General features: G+C 39.5%; 1 protein-coding gene across 1 annotated transcript; it reads left to right on the top strand.

Annotated features, from left to right (window-relative positions):
- Window positions 1–276: 276 nt before the first annotated feature.
- On the top strand, window positions 277–25467 carry LOC124270494 (uridine 5'-monophosphate synthase-like). The gene is given in 13 exon segments (XM_046705505.1): window positions 277–582; window positions 7059–7157; window positions 8505–8666; window positions 9248–9310; window positions 9312–9352; window positions 9911–10086; window positions 11289–11330; window positions 11333–11412; window positions 12207–12340; window positions 13166–13295; window positions 16824–16908; window positions 17050–17148; window positions 18456–25467. Coding segments are annotated over 13 exon segments (1461 nt in total). The 5' UTR covers window positions 277–420; the 3' UTR covers window positions 18644–25467.

The following is a 25467-nucleotide window of genomic DNA, read 5'->3' as shown; positions in this document are numbered from 1 at the left end:
CAGCAATTACTAGATTCGCGACATCCATAACACTGCAAAACAAACTTATACGTAGCCATTACCGATAGATTTGCATGTAATACATCAAACTAATGATAAAAGATCATTTAATATGATTGGTCCTTTTCTGGTTAACCCACTCCTTATCTCTGGCCAGTGAAGCGGTTTAAACTTTAATTTATGCGCTTGTATCTATAATTGTAGGCTTCTCTATGCATCCGTTTGTCTTCTTGCTACATCTGAGCTATTACAAAGGTCTACTATTGTGCCAGTAAGGTTGTTGGTAGGCAGATGTCGGATCGTCATGGTTCGCACTTGACTGACTGAACAACTCGTGTCACGCAGTGCTTTGCGGGAGCGGTTCTATTCCGAGTTGTCTCCCCTTTGAGCAATTTCCTGCAGGTGGCGAGAAAATCCACTATGGCTGCGCCCATGAACAACATGCGGATGAGCCTCGAAGATTTGATTATACGCCTTTACGATGTGCAAGCTGTGAAATTTGGAACATTCAAATTGAAGAGCGGTATCGAATCTCCCGTTTACATCGATTTGCGGGTGATTGTATCCTATCCAGAAATCCTGGTAAGGTTCTGAATTGGACCCCTATCCGAGCTTGTCTCGCTTTCGGGTCAATCGAATGTTTGCGATTCGTTTCCTTTGCAGGGGTGCATTAAGTTGCATTTTCAAATAATATTTATTTTTCTTACATCTACAGTTGTTAATACATTGCTTAAAAGTTTTCTGTTTGACGACTGATTTGTTTAAGCGGTGTTTCAAGCCTAACCAAACAAAGGAGTTCGAGTTGGTTGTTCTCAGAATGAGACTGGGGGCACCCGGTGCAAATGCTGAACGCAATCATCTAGAACATGTCTTTTTCCTGTTTTAACACCAGGGAATTATGTTTTTTGTGGGGTCTTTTGTGTGTGATTTGCATTTTACGACAAGTGTTAGTGACGGTCAGAGAAAATTGTAAAACGATTTGTTCATTTCCAGTGCCATCGCTTGTGTAAACACTTGTGTAAAGCCGGTCTCCATTTTGCTTTAGCCTGAAACATGTCAAACAAACACAGTTGGGACCTCGAAGGCAAATACTGTTGTCACTAATAACGTTTTTACCAGTGACCCGTATGAAAAGCTGTTTTTCTGATTTGTGTTTCGTGAATATTTTGAATACTTCCTGATTATATATTTGGAGCAACCATATCAATCATTTGCTATGCAGTTTAGCTCAGTTGATTTCAAATCTGATGTTTGTTTGAACAAAGTTCTTGTTTGAAGTAACACTCAGTTGAGAAATTGTGTAATGGATAATTGAAAATTCACCCCTTTTTAATGATATTTAGATCTTGCCTTATTTTGGTAGTGCATGCAGTGGCTAATCAAAATGTGCAGGCTTTCAAGTTACATCACCATTTTGTTTTTTTATGTCACAGTATTTAGGATTTCTTTCACTTTTCCAAGTTATAGTTGCTACACATTTATATTCTTTTAATCATTCTTTTCAGTTTTAATTTGTATTTTCGTGACGGAAACTAGGGCGATGGGGTAGCCTAGTGGTTAAAACGTTCACTCGTCACGCTGAAGATTCAGGTTCGATTCCCCACATGGGTACAATGTGTGATGCCCATTTCTGGTGTCCCTTGCTGTGATATTGCTGGAATATTGCTAAAAGCGCGTAAAACTAAACTCACTCACTCACTTGTCTGACTGACTGAAACTAGATACCAATAATTGCTGAAGACAAGACTGGATTACAACAACTCTAGCGTATTCTTTCAATGCAATATTTCAGTACTGGTGCAAATACCTTTATCAGGCTTTAGTCAAAATAATGACACAAGTTATATTAAATGTTTCCTTTGATTTGAAGCAACCAGTTTCCAATGCTCATATTTTTTTCAGATTAACAAGTCACTAATCATGCCATACATTGCCAAGAAAACAATATCATAAACATGATAAAGTAAGAGTAGTGAGTCCATCATTTTTGTTATTATGGTTCTACTTCTTGTTTATTTTGGTATTTTTTGTATGAAATACATCACAAGTGTATCTCATTGGTAGGGTGTTGAGCATGCTTGTGCTACTAGTTACGTGCAATGTAATCACCAGATGTATAAAAATCCTAATATTATATCCTCATGATTTTAATAATTCTTTTATGGCCCAGACTAGATTGGATACAGGTCACCATCATGATACAGCTGGAATAATGCTAAATCAGATCTTAAGCATCAAGCAAAAAATCATATCATCAATAGATTGCCTGCTGATAACTTCCATAAGTGCATTTCATATCAGAAAGAAGAACAGAACTTTTATTTCCCATGATGTTACATGTCAATTTTTTAAATATATCACTTTAAAAGTTATATCTTTCTGAAATGAAATGAGATATACAAATGGCCAGTGGTCTGATATTCCACAGTTCTCTGTGCAGAGTTATTTCCCTTACAAATACCAGGACTTTCTCTGATAGTGGGTTCAACTGTGAGCTTGGTGAGATTTGGTATGTTGGGTCCATACCATGGTCATGAAATGAACCATAATCCATAATTGTATGAATCATTGATAGAACTGCAGCACCTTTGGATTTCTTCCTACATTATGCTGACAAGACATCACTGATTTGCTCTTTTCATGCGTGGCATCAATATTTCCTTAAAGAATTCAGGGCTCGATTTTAAGAAATCAAACCTACTTGCACCCAGTGCAACCTTAGGTAGAAACCTTGTTGCATCGGATAAAAACAGGTTGCACCTGCTGCTCAGTATAAAATCTTGTATAAAATATGATGCTTGAGTTTTGGTAATGATAGTTTAGAACATTATAACAAAAGAAATCTGGGACTGATAAGATTAGTATCTTACTTTTTCTTAAAATTTCATGAACAGTAATTCCTTCAGTCACTGCTCATACAGTCATCAGAGTCACTCTTCCAAGTCAGGTCCTCATCATCCTGTTTTCCAGCTGACGTCTCAAAAATTGACTAATAACTAGGTTGCATTTTGTAATATTGGGTTGCACCAGTGCAAGTAACAAGCACTAAATCGAGCCCTGGAATTCATTACTATATGCAGCTGAAGGAACCAGAAGGTTACAAGAAGACTGAGTGTGATGGTATCCAGCATTACATGTAATGAAACCATAACTAATTGTGTGTTATATTACACACTGATAACATTGTACATGTTATTTCTCTGGTAAACTGCACACATGTAGTGATTGATTACTGGAAAGGATTCCTCACAAATGAGTTTTCATTCATTGATTCATGGGCCTAGATTTCTATGTACCGATACATGGTATATATATATTCAAACAAAAAAAACATATATCTTTTATTTGGGTTTGGGTGAGTTCATTAACATGACTATGATATCAAAATTGGAGTTCAATAACATGACTATGATAACTCAATCAGTAGGTGAAACTATAGCAATACTATTGTGACTATATAAATTGAGGTGAAACACCTATTGCTATAGTGATAGTGATATTGCAACATACTATAGCAATACTATTGTGACTAACTATAGCAATACTATTGTGACCATCTATAGCAATACTATTGTAATATTTTTTGACCAACTATAGCAATACTCCTATAGAGTTGTCTCATCTGAAGTCATTTCCCAAATGATATGTGTTGTTTATATGAAATAAAATACAAGCTGAAATAGTTTCAGTCTTTTAATAATAAACAAGTGAAACTTGAAAACCCAGATCAAGTTTTTAAACAGATAACAGAGTTGTCTAACTCTAAATCAAAGTGACAAAATCTGGTACTCCCTGTATTTTTCGCTGCGCATTTATCAACAGAAGTTAGTTACTAATCTATCTATAGTCACACATACCATCGACGGATTGATAGTTTTTCGTTTCTACCATCGATTAATTGCTATCGGAGACTCAACAATTGCAATCCATCGGTAGTTTGATGCATTGTTACAGCCCTATCAATCAGGCAATCTCTGTTCAGTACTTAAAAGGCCACAGGCCTGTAGTATATTGAACATTTACACGAGTAGTTGTAGTCATTACACATTCTTTTCTATAACAATTTGTTTTCTTAAACTCATAGAAAAATAGATGTACATTACCCGATTCCGTAATGATAATGTGTTAGTATCTGTTAACAATGAAAGTCTTACACTTGGATGCTTAAAATAGTATGGCTGTAGCTATTTCGTTCATAGAGTCATATAAACAGGACAGATTAGACCAAATTAAAAAAAGCTGTGGTTCCGATTACACCTCTTTAAAGTTTAGGATAGGTAGGTAGGATTTTTTTAAAGGTCACATGCAACGTAAAACACAACTTTGCAGATTCTGATACCTTTCGGTATGGACATACCGAAACAAATCGTCAAAAATGCAAATTCAACTTATAAAGTTGAAAAATAACGCGATGAAAAAAACCGCGCGAAATCGGAGTTCAAACGTTTCACTAATTTTCCCCAGACTTTTCTGGGGAAAACGGAGTTTTCAACAGCTGGGCTGCGCTCATAGCACGCGTCTTGAAATAGTTTGTCTGGTGAATGCGACTCGGTGAAGGCTTTGGTGTGAGCTATTTTTCTAATGTTTTGTTGATATCTCACAGGTAGCGAGCTTTTATGTGTTATGACAGTAAATTAACTGTTTATATAATTTCATTTGTCAATTTCACCACACCGTTTTTCTTACCCGAGTCACTTTCTCAGTTCGATGCTTAAAAGCAATGCCATTATTTAGCGTTGACAGAATTTCTAACTGTGATATAGATATGTCGTTGTCACAGACAAAACTCAATGTCTTGTTTTATTGACACCTATGTGTCTGCCTGCCTGTCTGCTAATGACAATATTCAATACACAGCTGCTATCACTGACCACATGCAATTTGAACTTAACACCAATCAGGCTATACACCATAAACAAAATGCATTGATTTATGGCCCGAGTTCGGTCTCTGTCACATTATGTAATTACACAGACAGGCAGGTGTGATACTTGACCACATGACATGTTATGATGTCTGTTGATTGCAAAATGTGATACACAAAAAATGAGCATGTATTTACAAAACCCAACATCTCTATATATACACACACAATGAGCTGCGAGGGCGGCATCTGCAAATGAACCATCCGTTACACTTGAGTGCACACCCACCCGCTCTGACTGGGTTCGGTATCCCGGCTGCTTCGTTTCGAGGGAGGTAAACCAAAGTACAAAATATTGCACTTTTGATTTGCGATTATACGCTTATAATTTTGTTTATTTGTTTTTTCATAATCAGCAATGCATATTATATGTCATGAAGAAGTGATAATTGTGTTTTAATTATGTTTGATTTTTTGGTTGCATGTGACCTTTAAACATTTTCTTTAGAAGTAAAGTAAAAACTAACAACACATCTATCAATGTATAATTGTTTATTCAATCAAGGTTTCGGTCATCATGTCAATTCTCTCTATCAGAATGTCCGATGTCCGTCGATGCCGGGAAAAAATAATGTTATCCAAAAGCTTATTATTTAAACCGCTTAAAAAATTAGGGTCAGCACCAGAGTTTAGGGTCGATCGGGTAATCGGAACGACAACTTCTTTTTTTAGGCCTTAGAAGGAAATGTAATTCATGCTCAACAGTATTACGGTTACATACATGACATATTCTGTTTTCTCTTGGTATACCTGCATACCTGCCAGTTTCAATAGATAATTCATGGGAAGAGCAACAAAAAACAAGAAAGAGATATACAAAACCTTTCTTGCGTCAATTTTTGCTAAATGGTCTTCAAAACTTATATCAGATTTCCATTGATTGCAATATAGACCTTTTGTTGATAAAAGTAATGATTTGTGACTATGATAAGTAACAAAAATGTTTGTAAAACTAAAAGGCATGATAATGTACAATAACCACACTAGGGGATTTTGTTTGCCATAAAAGGGGTACTATTTTAGGCATCTCAAACGTTAAAGCATATTTAGTACTCTCTTATTTCACCTCTTTAAAACCAGAGATACATTAGATTTTTTAGAATAGGGGAAGTGTGCAGGTTTTAGTTTCTATGTAAAATGATATGTTTTTCATGTCTGACATACCATTGGTATGATGATGAGGTGATCATCAATATCCACACTGTAACATGTTTTCCTGACAGTTGATTGAGTGTATGAAGCGAGTACACACATTACTATTCCTGACAGTTGATTGAGTGCATGAAGCGAGTACACACATTACTATTCCTGACAGGGAGCTCTGTTGTGTATGGTTGTCAGATGGGAGGTGACATGCTTGGAGCCTATTATACTAGTGCATCAGGAATAAATCCACAGCATTCAGGCTGCTTGTTTTACTTGGACAGAGACTGATTGCCATTTTTTTACATGTAAAGTCACTGAATATATACATAATCGACAGAGCGATCAGTTGTTGTTTTATAAGAGTTTATCTAATGGATAAAATATTGTCTGAATGTAGAAACTGTGAAGTTTCCCTTTGTACATAAGCTCACTTTAACTCCATGAACACTTCCAATTTGGTTCACATGAGAGGCAGTTTGCTGTGCAGAGTTGTTTCCCTTGGGCGCACCTAAACCTGTGATTGTAGGTTTTAATCCAGTTTTCTCCATGGTTAAATCTCTGTCAGCGCCAGGGGCGGTGGGGAAGCCTAGTGGTTAAAGCGTTGTTCGCTCATCACGTTGAAAACACGGGGTTTGATTCCCCACATCGGTACAATATGTGAAGCCCATTTCTGGTGTCCCCCGCCGTGATATTGCTGGAATATTGCTAAAAGCGGTGTAAAACTAAACTCCCTCATTCACTGTAACACCATACTGCACTTGTGCATTTTCAACAAAGAGGTAAATGTCTTAAGACTTACCCCTCTTCCACATTTACGCAGACATGCTGATAAAACTGGAATAGCGATGTGACCCCAACTGACTCATTCTCTCAAGTTAGTCTACAACATGGACAACTGTCATTTTTTCCCCACAGAATGTTGTAAGTGTCCTGTGACATATATACTGACAAGTAGCGTGTTATTTAGATGTGACTGTTTATGTTATAGGTACGAGTGTCAGAATACCTGTGGGATGCCAGTCAGAACTGCTCCAACAACTTCAAGTCCCTGTGTGGAGTGCCCTACACAGCTCTGCCACTCGCAACAGTAAGTCTCACTGTTTCCCGGACATGCTGACTGTTTCCAGCATATGCCAACTGTTTCCAGGACATGCCGACTGTTTCCAGGACATGCCGACTGCCGACTGTTTCCAGGACATGCCGACTGTTTCCAGGACATGCCGACATGCCGACTGTTTCCAGGACATGCCGACTGTTTCCAGGACATGTTGACTGTTTCCAGGACATGTTGACTGTTTCCAGGACATGCGACTGTTTCCAGGACATGTTGACTGTTTCCAGGACATGTTGACTGTTTCCAGGACATGCCGACTGTTTCCAGGGCATGTTGACTGTTTCAGGACAACCTGACATTTTCCAGGGCAAACTACCTGTTTCCTGGTCTGGTGACTGTTTCCAGAACTCTTTGACTGTTTCCAAGATTAGCTTACTGTTTCAAGAAATAGTGTCCATGTGTTGAAGGTGCTGAGCTTATGCCTCAGTGAGAAGTCGTACAGTCAGACAATTAGGACTGCATGGTATATGAAGGTCTTTAATCATCTCCATGATTTTATTAAATATCTTCACAGACATTCATTGACAACTGATGCTCTACTTCATTTTTCATTGACAAAACAGCATACTTTGATACTATTATTGTGTTGTAAAAAAATAGAATCCCTGACTGTCCGCATATTTTTAGCAGCTTATTATGTAGAAAATAGGATCTCACAGTCAAACACTTAAGTTCCCAAAATATTGCAATATGTACAAATTTACAATACAATGTATCTGCCAATACACAGCCCTTCAGACAAGTTAATCTATCTTCTGGTAACTACAAGAGTTGAACAGTTACCAGTATTTGTTCAGTCTCTTCTTTATGAGTAATATGACACGGAACAGGGGGTCGCCTTGTGGTTAAAACATTTGCTCGTCACGCCGAAGACCGGGTTCGATTCCCCACATGGACACAATGTGTGAAGCCCATTTCTGGTATCCCTGTCGTGATATTGCTGGAATATTACTAAAAGCTGCGTAAAACCATACTCACTCACTCTACCCGTGAAGGTCCGGGTTAGAATGAACCTTCAGTAACCCATGCTTGTCGTAAGAGGCAACTAACGGGATCTGATAGTCAGGCTCGCTGGCATGGTTGACATATGTCATCGGTTCCCAATTGCGCAGATTGATGCTCATGGTGTTGATCACTGGATTGTCTGGTCCAGAATTGATTATTTACAGACCACCGCCATATAGCTGGAATATTGCTGAGAGCGGCATAAAACTGAACTCACTCACTCACTCACTCTTTATGACCCTCATTATGGAATGAGCAGCAAGTTGGGGAAGTTTATATTGTGATATTCGTGACAATGCCAGCATGTTGTTTCAGTGTATTGCAACCAAGCATCACATGCCAATGCTGATACGCAGAAAGGAAGCAAAGGATTATGGGACCAAGCGTATGATAGAAGGTCATTATGAGCCCGGTGAGCGCTGTCTGGTTGTCGAGGATGTTGTCACCAGTGGATCCAGTGTCCTGGAAACAGCACAGGTACAGTAGAATTGTTTGTGAGGATTAAGGCACAGCCTATATGAGCTTGACCTGGCTTCAGTAGGAGTTACGGGCAAGTCATGCTCACCTGTTTCGGGAAGGCAGAGGATCACATGGCCCAGAAATCATGTGTTTGATGACATGTTCATCCGAAGCTGATTTGCGGTCAAATTATTTTGTATCACCAAAGTGGCAACCATGTAAGATCTCCATCACTTTGAGCTTTCTGCACAGTCTGAGTCATATGACTAACATTCTGTTCAAAGTGAGGAAAACTCGCTCACATTATGATGGGCTCATATCCAGAGTGTTTTTGAAAGAGAATGGTTGAACATATTGCAATCTTTCTTGTCAATATCTTATAGACTAAAAGCCATGCACTGCTCTTCAGACTCTGACAGCACCAAGATTTAGGCTTGTCAAAATATTGATTTCGTGTCCTCGCTGTAGCTTTTAGGGATTTGTGAATGGATGTTCTTGAAATTGTCTCTTCTATTTGGTCTGGACTCCAAAGTATAGGTCTATGTATTGCCTGGCATAATATGTGTAACCATGGTAACCTGAGGGTGATTTTCTTCCAGGCGTTGAAAACAGCTGACATCGATGTGCGTGATGCTGTGGTGCTGCTTGACAGAGAGCAGGGCGGGGGCCCAGATGTTGAAGAGCGAGGGAATACACCTGCACAGGTAGGAACCCCTTTACCATATGTACTGAGAGGAACATGTTGCCAACGCTTCAACTGATAGTCTGGGCGGCGGGGTAGCATAGTGGTTAAAGCCCGTCACGCTGAAGACCCGGGTTCAATTCCCCACATGGGTACAATGTGTGAAGCCCATTTATAGTGTCCACTGCCGAGATGTTGCTAGAATATTGCTAAAAGTGGCATAAAACTAAACTCACTCACTCCCTAACTTAACTGATAGTGTTGAGTTGAAAAGTTTTCGTTTTTGAGAAGTCCTAGCATATCTGTACTTGGGTGTTGTCTAAAGTTCGTTTATGGGTTTTTGCTGTAAGGTGAGTCACATGGATGGATGGATGGATTGGAAGGGATGGAGGGATGGGAGGGGGATGGATGGATGGGAAGGAGGGATTGGATGGATAGATGGATGGATGGGAGGGAGGGAGGGATGTATGGATGGATGGATTGAGTGGATGGATTGGATGGATAGATGGATTGGATGGGAGTGATAGATCTCCCTGTGTATGTACCAGTGATTCAACATAAACACGGTCTGTGTTTTCAGTGTGTGCACATTGTCCAAGATGCTGGATGTGCTGCAGACCTCGGAGAGACTCTCAGGACCGGATATTGAAAGAGTTCGAGAATTCATTGCTGAGAACAAGTTCAATGCTATGAGTGGCATTAAGAGGAATGGATCTGGTGACACTCACTGTTCACACAAGAAGGCAAAGAAGGTCCGTTCTCAGCTTTTCTATCATTGTGAATGCAATAGAGATTCCATAGACATTGAAAAGTTAGAATGTTGTCCACAGTGTGGATGAGGAAGTTGAGGTGGCCATGGAGACAATGGGTTGGAGCTCCAGGATTTGATTGATTGTTGTAATAGGCAATATAACTGGTTGAGGTTTTAAGGCTCTGTACCGTATCTGATTGTATATCTTTGTATCCAGGTCATAACATTCTGCAGGCATCTGTCAAGAATAGTATTGACTGCAACAGTTAACAACATAATGTCAATAACAGTTCAGTTAGACCATTCTTGATGATAGTAATATAGTGTTGAGATGCAAATCTTGGTCTGCTAGATTGCCAAGTGGTTTGTGTTTGTATGATGAGTAGATAATGGTATACACTGTCCACTAATATGGCCTCTATCACAATGGCCTGTAAATGATTTAGTCATGGTTGGGAAGACAGTGGTTGACGACACGAGCGAAGATGGGGTACTGTGACTCACAAACACCATGTCACACGTTGTAAACACACCCGCTCAAATAAACATGATGTGGTATGTTTGAGAATCCCCATGGCACCTGCTAGAGAGCCTGCTTTGATAACCCTATGATTATTGATACATAGTGCATAGTCTGTTATATATACTCTGTGAACAATGTACATAACAAGACAACAATGGATAGTAACATAAACCAAGTTAATATAACAAAGCAAGGGCTGTACTGAGAGGCCAGGTAATTCATTGAAGTCCGGGGTTGTTGATTGATAGATGGTACCGATAGGATTAGTCAACATGGCAAACTGAAACAACACAGGAAATAACAACATTGAGTTCCCAACACTTGGCAAATGAATGCCCTGGTCACAGTTCATGGCAGGCTGGTATTGTTGTACTTCTATGGCTTCTTGGAGCTTCTGTTGAAGTCTGTGTTAGTATGTTCTGCTGAGGTATTGGTGAGGTAGCTGAGATATTGGTGAGGTATGTTTAGATCAGCTCCAGTCTGTGTTAGTATGTTCTGCTGAGGTATTGGTGAGGTAGCTGAGATATTGGTGAGGTATGTTTAGATCAGCTCCAGTCTTGTGTTTTGTCTCAAGTGGCTGACACTGATGTGTGTTACAGGTTCACTGAGATATTGGTGAGACAGAGATCATCCAGTCTGTGCACCAACCCTGTCAGCAAGCAGCTCCTCTGTGTTTTGTCTCAGATCATGATGAGACCAAGAAGAGTAACCTGTGCACCAACCCTGTCTGCTCCTTCAGATCATGGAGACCAAGAAGAGTAACCTGGCTGTGTCTGCCGACCTGACCAGCTGTGGCGAGGTCCTGGAGGTGGGTACACAGTTAGGTATAGTATCAGGTGACATGTGACCATGTGGTCAAGTAGGTCACATGACAGGTGATATGTGTGGACATTATAGGTCATGTGTGACCATTTGATGAAATAGGTCACATGACAGGTGACAGGTGAACATTATAGGTTATGTGTGACCGTTTGATGAAATAGGTCATGTGTGAACATTTGATGAAATAGGTCACATGACAGGTGACATGTGTGAGCATTATAGTCATGTGTGGACATTTGATGAAATAGGTCACATGACAGGTGATGTGTGAACATTAGAGCCATAGAGGTCATGTGTGACCATTTGATGAAATAGGTCTCATGACAGGTGACGTGTGAACATTATAGGTCATGTGTGACCATTTGATGAAATAGGTCTCATGACAGGTGACGTGTGAACATTATAGGTCATGTGTGAACATTTGATGACATGACAGGTGACGTGTGAAATAGAAATATGATCTAGTGTATATTGGATGATATATCACATACATGTGACATAATGTTTTATGTTTAGAACCGCCATATAGCTGGAATATTGCTGAGTCCGGCGTAAAACTAAACTCATTCACTTTATGTTTAGAAATATTAAAGGTGTTGATTATCTTACTGCATCATTACAGAAACTCCAAATGGCCATTACACTAATTCTCATCAGTCATCAAGTTGCCATCTACTCTTTAGTGTGGAAGCAGTACCTGTTATTCCACACTGGGTTTTCTTACCCCCCAGAGACCCAAGATGTCTGAGCTTGATTGAGAATGTTGGTTGTTGGTTTCAGCTGGTGAACCGTGTGGGGCCCCACGTGTGCCTTGTGAAGACCCATGTGGACATTCTGGAGGACTTCACACCTGAGTTTACCAAGAGACTGACAGAGCTAGCACAGAAACACAACTTCCTCATCTTTGAGGACAGGTAGGGACTTTTGTCATGTATTGCGACACACTGAGGTTCAACAGGGTATTGACCCGTGAAGGTCCGGGTTAGAATATTGATCTTCAGTAACCCATGCTTGTCGTAAGAGGCAACTAACGGGATTGGTTAGTCAGGCTCGCTGACTTGGTTGACATATGACATCGGTTCCCAATTGTGCAGATCGATGCTCATGCTGTTGATCACTGGATTGTCTGGTCCTGACTCGGTTATTTACAGACCACCGCCATATATCTGGAATATTGCAGAGAGCGGGGTAAAACTAAACTCACTCACTCACTCACTCACTCACTCACTCACTCACTCACTCACTCACTCACTCACTTACTCACTCACTCACTCACTCACTCACTCACTCCTCACTCACTCACTCAGCAGGGTATTGGTTGACCAATATGAAGAGTTCAATATCGTACATGCCGCCTTATTGTAATTGTGATCTTGGCCCTCCTCCACTGAACATTCTCTGGTCTACATCTGACATTGATCATTTGTAAAGTTTGGGTGCTACCACTCTTCTAAACACTGAATCACCATGGGATATTTTACTAATGGTTCTCAGTATTCTCGAGTAACTGAAATTTAATGCTCTTTTCAAACAGTCCAAGACAATAGAAATGTTACAGTAGACAGTGAGACTTGTAGACTAACATGGTAATTTGCATGTTTGACACACCTCCCTTATTTGGTGACATGGAGGTGTATGAGAAGTTCACACTTCCCCCTATTTCTGAACCTTCCAGCAGGTGCTTGTTAATGTCTTCTATGTCCAGTATGGTTGAGTAACAGTGCCTGTTGTGTTTGCAGGAAGTTTGCTGACATTGGCAGCACAGTATTGAGCCAGTACAGTGGGGGCATGTACCGCATCTCCGACTGGGCCAACATCACAAACGCCCACTCGGTGCCGGGGGAGGGAGTCATACAGGGACTCAAGCAGGTCAGCATCTCAACATGGTTCAGTGTCTCGAGTCCTGAAGTCATCGGTTGCAGCATTTCTGTCCTGTGCTCTATGATATGCTTAAAGTTGCATGCAAAACTGTTCCATTAGAATGCATATTCCTTTGACTATCAAAGATCTGCTACCAGGGTTCATATTGTTGTGATGTTATATGTTTATTATAATATTCTGACCCATGAAGATCCAGGTTAGAATTGATCTCCAGTAACCCATAGGACTGGCTATTGCCCTGATTCTCATATTGGGATATACTGCAATAATTTAAGAGATGTTGCAATACATATTATGATATATTGACTGGAAGGTTTCTACCCAAGTGTGTACATCATGAATTCATAATAGCTCACTGTGTGCAACATCATCTTCTTAGTTGCTGTTACACCCTACTTTTCAAGCTCCCCGTCCCCATTGTGTATGTCTGTGTGCCAATGGTTAACAGATATATAAAATGATATAGAGCCTTAATGTGGAATGTTTAATTGAAGTACTGCAACAGAGTTTTACGAACATAATGATAAAGGTAATAGTACAACATGATGTTCATGGTCAGTGTGGTTTGCTTCAACAGAATGCACTTCTATTTGTTTTATGTAATTATTGTTACTGTATGTCAGTGATTCATTCAGATTCAACTCCAATATAAACGTGTGTTAACATGACCTATTGTAAAATGAAACAAAAACATGATTTAGGTGAACTACTTGAGCTTATCAGAAATAATCTTATCTCTTAATCAGCTCTACTCAAGATTTGATGTACATAACTTCTCTCAGACAAGAAATGCCTTAATTCAAAGCCTACCAGAAGATGATAATTTAGTAATCACCGACCTTGAAGTGATGCTAACATGTAGGAAGATTAATATTCGGAAATCAATCGGCTCCGACGGAATACCTGGCATTGCACTACGAGAATGTTGTGATGTTTCAGATGTCTGTCGATGCCCATTATATACCAACAATATGGAAAATCTCGCATATAATCCCTGTTCCCAAAAAGTCAAAATAATTAATGACTACCGCCCAGTGGCTCTTACTCCAATAATCATGAAATGCTTTGAGAGAATTATCTTGAACTTAATTAAGCAAAATACTGGACATTAAATGGATCCTTTACAATTTGCTTACAGGGCCGGGCGCGGGGTGGAAGATGCACTCATTTCACTGTTACTTAAGATCTATACTCATCTAGAGAATTCAAAATCTTATGTAAGAATCCTCTTTGCAGACTTTTCCTCTGCTTTCAACACAATCCAGTCACATTTGATGATAAGGAAATTATTCAACATGAAAGTAAATAGTAACACAATCAAGTGGGTAGAGGCCTTCATAATTAACCGACCTCAACGTATTCGGGTCAATTCAACGCTTTCTGACATTAATCTTGTGAGTACCGGTGCTCCTCAAGGCTGTGTCCTGTCCCCTGTCCTCTTCACACTCTATACAAATGACTGTATATCTCATTTATCCACCTGTTTGAATTTCAAATTTGCTGATGATGCCGCTTTGGTTGGGTTTATTCGTCAATCGGAGTTAGTGTATAGGAAAAATATTGATGCATTTACTTCATGGTGCAAAAACAACTTCCTCTCCCTGAACATAAAAAACCCAAAGGAAATGATAATTGACTTCTGAAGCGGAAAAAACAAACTGAAACCTGTTTGTATTGATGGACAGGAAGTAGAAACAGTAGAAGAGTATAAATATCTGGGTACTATCATTGATAATAAACTTTCATGGAAATCAAATTCACATCGTGTACATAAGAAAGCACAACAGAGGCTTTTCTTTCTGCGAAAATTGCAATCATTTAATGTAGACACTAATATCTTAAAATTATTCTACCAAACATTCATTAATAGTATTTTAATTTTCTGCTTTTATGCCTGGTATGGCAATCTTCCTCTTACACAGAAATACAAACTTGACAAAATTGTAAACATATCAAGCAAAATTTGCGGCTTCAAATTCGAACCTCTACCTTTTCAATATGAGTCAAAAGTTAAGAAGAAAGCTCTGGCCATTCAATTGGATCCATCACACTTTTTAAATGAATGTTATGAACTTCTGCCTTCTGGCCGCCGTTTCAAAATCATGTATTACAAAACTGATAGAACTTCAAAATCATACAGCATAAAACTTCTAAATCTTCCTCCAAAACTGTAATAGTGAAATCTATGATGAGGCATGAGTGATTATTATATCATGAACTTTGATTATGTTATAATTCAACATTATATCCTGATAAGCTTGGCATTGTGTATATATACTTTAAATTATTTGTTGTTATATGCTTGTATTGGCTCTTTGAATGTAAAACAAATTTCCCTTGCGGGACAATAAAGTTTTTCTTATATTATCTTAAAATCTCATGTGACCTCCAGTAACTAAGATCCTTGACTGTCATTATACAGTCCTACAGAATTTATAAGATTTAGGCTTTTATGATAAATTTATGACATGTCCAAGTATGAAACAAACAAAAAATAAATATGAATTGTGAAATGGTTACTCAGAGCCAGAGGCTCTAGATCTAGTGATAAGTTCAAATAATAAATTGGTCCATTTGGAGCCACTGAATTCCTCCAAAATGTCACATGTAAAACCATCGAAATCCACAAAACTTTAGTAGAATATTTGGCACTTTTGGAGCCACTTATAAAGATACTCCCACTTGTAAAATGTTACATGAAACCACCATAAATAAGAGTATGTTTGGCAGTTTCCCAAGCACATTTTGTTACTATGGAAAATAAGGGCAGATAATTCAAAGAGAGCTAACTCTGGATGACCCAATATATTGCAGAATCTGAGCATATCGCGATAATCGTATCGTGAGATACTGTACCGGTATACACCGGTTTACCGGTAATATTACACAGCCCTAGTAACCCATGCTTATCGTAAGAGGCAGCTAACAGGATCGGGTTGTCTCGCTGACTTGGTTGACACATGTCATTGGTTCCCAATTGCGTAGATCGATGCTCATGCTGTTGATCACTGGATTGTCTGGTCCAGACCGATTATGTACAGACCTCCGCCATATATCTGGAATATTGTTGAGTGCAGCGTAAAACTAAACTTACTATATTCTTAGTAATTATTTTCTGGTGATATTTATCCCTAAAAGGCAAATACACAGTTTGCCCAGAGTGAAGTAAGGTTGGGATAGATAGAGTTAAGCTTGTGCTTGTGGGATGAGTTCTCTTGATGTATCATTTTAAGATTCCCACAATACCCTGGAAACATCCTTGAAATTTCTCAGGCTGTACCACTGTAGGGCAAGGCATGCATTATTTTGTTCCAACTAAGTCTCAGAACATACCATGTTTCAAGTTGACTTAACTAGAGTGTGTTCAGGTTAGGAAAACTTTACAACTGCAACTTATGGGCTGTCTCATCTGACTTGTGAGTTTGGAGCCAAGATATGAGAATTTATAACTGACATATTTACAGGTTGTGTGACTTTGGGCTCGCAATGTCTTATCCCAAGTTTATCATGTTGCAGGTGGGACTAAGCAAGAACAGAGCTTGTGTCTTAATTGCAGAGATGAGCTCAACAGGAAATCTAGCAAAGGGAGACTACTCTTCAGGTATGTTACAGATAACTCTTACAATTTTTCCCTTGTATGGTGTGCAGTGCTGGAACCTAAGCATGAATTCTGAAAGATTTCCAGGTACTGATCTGAACCTCTAGGGCCACTCTGTCTACAATGGTGTTTCTTGTTTTGCAGCGACTGTAAAGATGGCTGAGGAGCACAGTGACTTTGTCATTGGGTTTATTTGTCAGTCTCGTCTCACATCTGACCCAAGCCTTCTACACATGACGCCAGGTAAAGACACCCATTTACTGTAACTATAGCTATATGGAAATTGGTTTTGCGATCCTTAACCATTGGTTTGAAACAGAATCATACACATATATTTATGCAATTTTCAACCAGCAATGGTTTGTAACAATGAGACAGTATTAGGTAAGGAATCAGTTTCAAGCCTAACTTCTTTCGTTGGCATTTAGAAATTGGTGTGATGAACAATGGGGAGCGTTCTATGGTTATACAGCTTCTTACCTGTCAATGTAAGCAATGTTTTGGTGTAGGTGCTAACACCGTTATCAAGCAAGTGATGTACAGTACTGCTTACATATACATGACCCCTCCCTGTTAGAACTAAAGAACACCAAATCTATGTGAGTTGTATATCCATAGAACTTTCCCCGTTGTACTTTCCCCTTGTGATTTGACCGCCTCCGTGGTGTAGTGGTTAGAGCATCTGCCCCGGAGAGCGGAAGGTCGTGGGTTCAATCCCCGACCACGTCATACCAAAAGAAATCAAAATATCTTACTTGTTGGTCCCTGCCTGGCGCTCGGCATTAATGGGTACAACAAGGACTGGTCGGCTCGGAGTCAGTATAATGTGTCTGAGTGGGGTGTTCATGCTTCACTGAGGCATGGTATCTCAGTGGGCTAGCACTATAAAACCAGCTTAAGTCTGGGCTAGTACAAGCAGCCACACATACACATACACACGCATGCACATCGTCATATGAGCGAAATATTCTCAAGCACGACGTTAAACCCAATTTCACCTCACCTCACCCTTGTGATTTTAACCACTGGTGCGCTGGTTGTGATTGTTTATAGTATCTATTAGTAAGATAGAATCTGCAGCATACATTAAACCATATTTTACTAAGTTGAACAACATGTTAGTTTTGTCATTTAATTTGTATGTGATTACCATCATTACTATCCATATTGTCAGCATGTGTTGTGACATGATTGTCAGTGCAGTTTGTAAACTTGACCTGGTCCCTGCTTTCCACAACAGGCACCTCTCTGGTCCCAGTGGTCTTAATGGGTGACCCGATATCATGTGTCGGGTCACCTCCTGCATCTGACACACCACCATTGTGTTTCTGTGAGTGGCATGTTTAGAAGTTGGAAGTCAGATAGAACAAGTATATATGGATGACAACTTCCTTTTATTCTAGAGCATGGCATTTCGATACAAGAACCTGTATCGAAACGTCGTGCTCTAGAATAAAAGAAGTTGTCATCCATATATACTTGTTCTATCCACCATTGTGTTGTTTAATATTTGTAGTGTTAGATTTAGATGTGAATGTGATGTTCTGCAGGGGTGCAGTTAACGGAAGGCCAGGACAGCCTTGGCCAGAACTACATCACCCCCACTGAGGTGATCACCAACAGAGGGTCGGACATCATCATAGTTGGGCGTGGCATCACCAAGGCAACAGACCCAGCAGAGGCTGCCCGGCAGTACCAAGAAGCAGGATATCGCGCCTATCTTGCACAGTTTGAATGAGGATGAGGAGACATACATAGGATAAATACATCGAGGGAGGCTACTGCAAGCACCAGCTGCAGTGGGAAGGGGATGGAACCACTTTTGTCAGGCATACTTGTATTTCTTTTCCACTGACAAGGTCACATCCTTCATTTTTCATATTGAGATGATTATTAACCCGTGATCATCCTCAGCAACCATCATGTGACTTGTCAGGGGTATATCTGGACAGAATGTGTAAGGTAGGTTTGGCGAAGAGACGGACAACTACAGCAGAAACCAAAGCCAATCTTGTATGCATCATCATGGGTGTTTGTGCTGCTGCTGCTGCTGCTGCTTCCATTGTGACATCATGGCAGACACTACATCCTCTGCCACCGGTGACCCTCGGCTGCAGCACAGCCCTCTTACTGTGTCTCCTAGGTTACGATACTCGTTAGGTTACGACATCTATTGCCATACAAGGTGCTTGTTACCTACACTACTGCTGCTACAAATTTGAATACAGTGTGATAATGCCACTTATTTCCTTTTGGTGTTTGAGCAGAGGAGAGTTAAGCCCTTGTATGTCAGTGTATCAGGTCAGGCATACCTTCGTATCATTACAACCTAGGCGATACTACCACCACTTGTTGACTCTGTCAGTTTGCTATGGATATCCGGATATACCTATCGTTGCTGTGTTGAACATGTCACTGATGAACTTTAGTGATTTTGAAATGTAATAGTCTTTATTGAATTTCTACATCAATAGCTTTTGTACAAGTGAGGATTCTTTGAAAGCTGGTATGTTTGATTTCACAGATCTGATATAGTGAAAGGAGTTCACCAAAAGTTCATCTCACAAAACAATGCCTTTTACTTACTAGAGAAACCCTTGGTGGATACAGACACTTCTTGTGTTGAATTGCCACTAAATTAGCCCTGGTGTTAAAATACAGTCATTTACTCAGTTGACGCTACTCCTCTTTACACGTTTGTCCTTAAAACAATTATGGTTAGTTCTTGGCAACTATTATCTTGCCCAGAACATAATCACCAATGTATTTCCAGATACAGTGAGTACATTCCTGTGGTAGGCAGCCTGGTGAATTCATATTGTTAGGTCTTCATAGCACTGGTGTGAGGTCTAACTGAAAGTTCCATCCTGATATATTTCCACTGACAGAATTTATTATTGATTGAAACAAGGGGAATTCTTTTGATAGATGGTCAAATCTTTCTCTCTCCACAACCAAGGATGAAGTTATTGAAATTTATGTAGTTAAAAGATTTTTCTTGAATTGTATGCCTTAATTACAACAGTGCTTGATGGTAATACAGAATGTATTCACTAGTTAGACTATCCCCAGTGTACCATAGAGAACAAGTGCTGTGCAAGTGTCTGTGAGACAGGTATGAAAGTGTCAGAGTCAGCAGCCAAAGGAAGACATCACCTCAACAATTCATCGGAAGGCCATTGTCCCCGGCCTCAGCAACACTACCAAAGTCTCACAGCCGAAGACCAACTACCTTGTTCCACTCTGGAAAGTGCCCTTAATGGTCAACAAATGTTATTAGCTCTGAGGGAGAACCTTGGAGTGAAAGAGACCCCAGGTTCTGTTAGAATATGATTCATTCGTCATGAAGCTAAGGTTATACCCAAATTGAAAATACTATGTTTGTCAATCCAGGTCGTTGTAATGATCTGGTAACTAACAAAGCTTTGTTTTGCGGGATGCTGTAGCATGATCAGTCTCTTTCTGGTGCATGTGGAACTTGATACAGTTTATATCCCGGTCCTGGTAGGGAGATATGAATAACTATACAACTGTTTACAGTGGTTAGCAAGAACTCTGTAGGCAGGATTTGCTGGGAACAGTACTGATAAGTGTAGATTTTCTTGTAGAGTCTCACAAAGCCGTACGTGAAGAACAAACTGAGAAAGCTTTAGTCCCACAAGTGTCTTAGAGTTGAGATGCCACAGAAGGTCTCGTGGTCTCTGCTCCCTGGATCTCGAAAGTCTTTTTATCTCCAGCCTCTACTTTAGCAAACTTTGGACCAATTCAGAATAGCCACCTTATACCCAGCTTACCACAAGGTACAGCGTCACTGAAGATTTAAGAGCAGAACTGTAACTGTGGAGTATTTAAGTAACAAACAGTTTAACAGATGATCGCCTGTTTTCAGGATTATGCATCTCGTCCCTCCCTCCCTCCGATATATATCAATGATCAAATTATTCTATATTTTAATTTTCAGCTCAAGACTGTTCTAGTTGATTGTAGAAAGAGATAGATTTGTGATGTTATAACTTTCCGTCACAGGATTGAACCTAGACCGTGGGTCAGATTGATCAAGGTCAAGGTCAGCCATGTTGTTGACCTTGAGTCTGCTCTGGCTGAAGGTCAAGGACATGCTTGTTATATTGTGGATGTTGAATGTTCTGTGGATGATAGCGGCTGTGTTCAGAGTTAGTTCACCAGTCTATACTTGACTACTTAATCACAGTACACTAATTTCAATACACATTTTAAGGCTATTTCAATGTTTTCAATATGTAAAGGGTAACTTTCTTCAAACAGTTCTACTGTTATCCTCTTTACCACTGCACACTAACCTAGTCCTTCTCAATCTAAAGTGTACTGTTTGCTGTTTGTCTTAATGAAATTTGTTATTGATAAGTCATTTTGAAGAAAATCTGAGAACTTGTAAACATTCTCAAACCCTTAATACAGGAAACAGGAAGTTGATGTCTGTTCTAGTCTTACCCATGTTCTCCATATGCTTGTTCAGGGCCAGCAGAGAGACAAGACCACTTCGACCAAGTATTGAAATGGTAGCAAGAGAGTACTCTTTATCATGTTCATAGTTCCAAAACGGTGCGAAAAAATGTATTTAGCTTCACACTGTATACATTCTCAAAAAAGGAAAGAAAAGAAGCTGTTAAATTAGTCGTCCACCTCTCAAAGGCTGTAATTTGAGTTTTGATGATGTGACTCAGTCACTGGTTTGATTTGTGTAAGCAGAAACAAGACAACTGATCGCTAAAGACATGTTACACTTCCATTGTGCATTTTGTTATTCACAATCAATGGTTATGTCAGGGAAAGTGGAGTTATCTCCCTTTGTTTTCATGTCATCTGAAGCTTCTATCAGATCTGTCAGGACATGTCTCATAGAGCAGGTTGAAGCAGACATGTTTCACTAGTATTGCTATATCATGAAAAGGAGTTTGCCAAAAGGCTGGATGTTCCAAAACAGTTTTTGTATGGTTTTGTATTGACATTAACTGACCAATCAAGAAACTTCAACAGGTCATAGAAAGAAGGGGAAATAACACTATCCACTTTCAAGACATTTCACATATAATTCCGGTTAAGGTGTGTCAAATGGCATTGTTTTCAACCATGTAAATACCTGTATTAGTTGAGTGTTTCAAGTTTCATCCAACATGCTATCATTTCACTATATTTCTATTGTGTTTTGTGTAGATATTTAACTCTTAGATTTTGTAACCATGGTTACACTCCTAATCATTTACACATAGAAGCTAACCCTTGGGTTTGCATACGTCTTCATTGCACACTGTAAACAATCTCATTGACAGAAATGAATTCATTTTGACGGTATACAATGGTACATGTCGAACCAAATAACAGACCTTTCTGAAAATGGAACAAAAATCCTGGATTTCATTTGGTTTAGTCCACTGGTAATGACAACAGTGTTGTGGTGAGGCAGATCAGGTCATGGTAATGTCTAGGGCCAGTGCTCTGTCAGAATGTACTACCTGCTAAAACAGCTGTTTGGGGCTGATATACCAGACTGCAAGTCAGCATATTTACAAACATATGAATATATTTCCTTTTGCCCACATTAATTTTCATGCTATGTTTTCTTGATTGTTGTTCTGCATCCTTTAGATGATTTGATCTTGGAATCAGTTGTCATACAAATGTATGTGTGTTCACCAGCATCTGGAGTCTCCATCAATGCTGCTCATGCTAATTGTCTTCATGTGAATTGTTGCTGAAAGCATCTGTTGAACTGTTATCTTTTCTTTGTGCAGGCATTTTGCAGTTGTTTAAAGCAAAGAGGAAAACCTCCAGTAGTGTTACAACAAAACAAGTTGGCAGATTCTGATGCTGTAGGTTTCTTTTGCAATTTTGATTTCTATTCAATGAAGTTGGTAAGTCAGGTCATATTGCATTGTATTTGTGAGGAAAACAGCTCTTAACTAATTGGGTTTTTTGCAAGCTTCTGTTGAAATGAAAGGTCCATTGTTCTCTTTTTGATTTCGTAACAAGATTGACCAATGATAAAAGATTTGTTTCTGAAGCCTTCAAGTAATAAGATTTGGCAGAAACATGCAACAAATGGTAGTGCTGTTGGACCAACACTGGTACGAAAATGGTCAGATTTCTCTGAAAGGAATTCATAACAATTTCTCAAAAATATTCTCCAAATAAAATTGCTAGATATTTGGTTAAGAGACAGTATAGTCAAGAAAGAAAGAAATATTTTGAGTTTGAATACAGCCTGTTTTTGGTGCAGGGTCGTTAGTAATTATGAAACTAAGGTGTGAATACCAACTTGTCAGTCCCTCCACAGACATGGTGTCAATGTGTGACAGATAATAGATTTGCAAATGGTCACGTGCTATTGTTATTGCAGTCTCTCTCTATTATATGCATGGCCAGATATGTTTCCATTGTTACCAAGACTCTTCTTCTCTGCTGTACGTAGTCTCGTGTCCACTGCAGATGTTACCACTAGCAATGTTTTTGAGCAACGTTTTTTGTTACAGATTTATTTTGTATGGTAAATTTGTTAAACCATGATGTATTTTAGATACGGTGGATGAGTTGTCTGTGTTGGTATTTTGTATGTTATGAATTATGAAACTTCATAGAAGTGCTTTAGAGTTTCTAGACTTGAACTTTGTTTTTTGTAAAAGCTAATCAGAATATGATTACTTCAGAATACTAGTAGTAGACCCAAAGATGATTGCTTCATGCGTTGAACATGTTTAGGATATACGAGGACTGCATTGTAGGTAAAAATATAAGCATAGGCAGATCGCAACAGGAGTACAGTGTGAGGGGTCAGTCATCAGGGTGGAGGACAATCACACCGTGTTGTTAGTGGTTGGAGGGTTGGTGTGACAGAGGGTGGTGACAGTATGGGATCACCTGGGAACAATCACTGCCCACTGGTGGTGTGGCCAGGATGATAGTGGTTCAGACTTTTAGAGGGGTCAAGAAATTTATCAAATCTAGCTGCTGTGATGTTTGTTTGATCCATTTGGCAACTACTTAACATATTATGTAATGTGTAAAGATCAGCAATACAATTGCAAAAATAGATTCAGTGATATTGTAAGAAAAATATTAGTTCATGTCTCAAAACATGGTACAGACCCAGGTAATCTGTCCCCATTTAAAGTATTTCTGTTCCCACCATCCTCTGGCGTGTGTGTGTGTGTGTGTGTGTAAACCTCACACGAAGAAGGCTTCACTTTAGGAGGTTGTCAAGCTGCTTGCTGACATGATCACTATGAAGCATTTGACAGCTGACACCTACAGCCTGAATTGATGTAGCCTGTACCCACCCAACAGTGGTTCTGTACACCCCTCTCTCTTCAGGACACCACTACTAGAGGAAGTACAACAGCTAGTCCTATGCTTGTGTAATTTCGATGGAGAAGACTGCTAGAAACACTGGGTCACACTTAGCATCATGAACAAGGTTGATAGTCTTCATGTGTTTATTCTTATACATTTGTTTATGAAATTGGTATCAAAAGTCCTATATGAATGAATTACATTATAATGTTGACTTTGTTTATTGTTTTATTAGACTTAATGAACTAGTTGATGTCAAATTTGTGTAAATATTCTTTTATTATTATGTGACAATTGTAGATTGAAAGGTGTGCAACATATCTATATTGCTGTTTTGTAGAGCCATCATAACATTACTGTTATATGTAAAGGAACAACTGAGAAAAGCATTCAATTTTCTATCAAAACAGCTCAGCCAATTTTTATAAGGGATTTGTCCGTGTACAAAATTCATTACTATTGAGAACCCTGACTGTGGGGTTGAGGGGGTGAGTGAGTAGAACGGGGCATGTTTATTTAGGGATCCATGGCCACCTTTAAGACTCGGTAATAGCAGTAAGGTTTTGATGGCTGTACACTTCTGAACAATCAAGGCGTGTACCTTTCCGTTTCTGTTTGACTTCCTACTCTGTTGGAGACGCGTACATTGTTGGACCGGCTGTACACATTGCATCTGATGATCTCCTGTTTGTTACATCATTGGCTTGTGTGCTCCCGCAGATACATACAGATCATATCAGTTATATATTTGAAGAGATGTTCATATGTTCTTGTAACTATCTATTTTCCACGCAGCACAATCTGAAGACATCATCAGGTACATCAGATGACGGTGCAACGCCAGCATGGACAGCCTGTGGCATGTTGGGTCTATGCTACGGATGGGGTGGAGAAGGTGGGGATGAGGAATGGATCGGGACATGTGACAGGACATGACCCTGCATGTCAGAGGGGCAGGATGTGGAGAGCGACATCTGGTAAAGGCATGAGTTGACAATCTCATTGCTGTATTTTCATGTTACTGTCACTGACCTGTGATCCTCCTCCTCCTCCTCATCCTCCGGACCTTCTCATGGCACAGTGTTGTCTATGCTGTTGTGTTGCATGGTCTACAACTGTCAATGATTGCTCTCTACATAATGTTCCACAATACCCATGTCTCATTGTATCGTGTCTTAATTGTAGAACATCATTTCCTGTAAGCACTTCATGTGGAGTACAAATTTGAATGTTTCA

The sequence above is a fragment of the Haliotis rubra genome, unplaced genomic scaffold, assembly GCF_003918875.1.
Source record: "Haliotis rubra isolate DU_JTF1 unplaced genomic scaffold, ASM391887v1 Scf152, whole genome shotgun sequence".
Taxonomy (NCBI): domain Eukaryota; kingdom Metazoa; phylum Mollusca; class Gastropoda; order Lepetellida; family Haliotidae; genus Haliotis; species Haliotis rubra.
The sequence above is the reverse complement of the archived record's forward strand: the minus strand, read 5'-3'. Positions and strand labels throughout refer to the sequence as shown.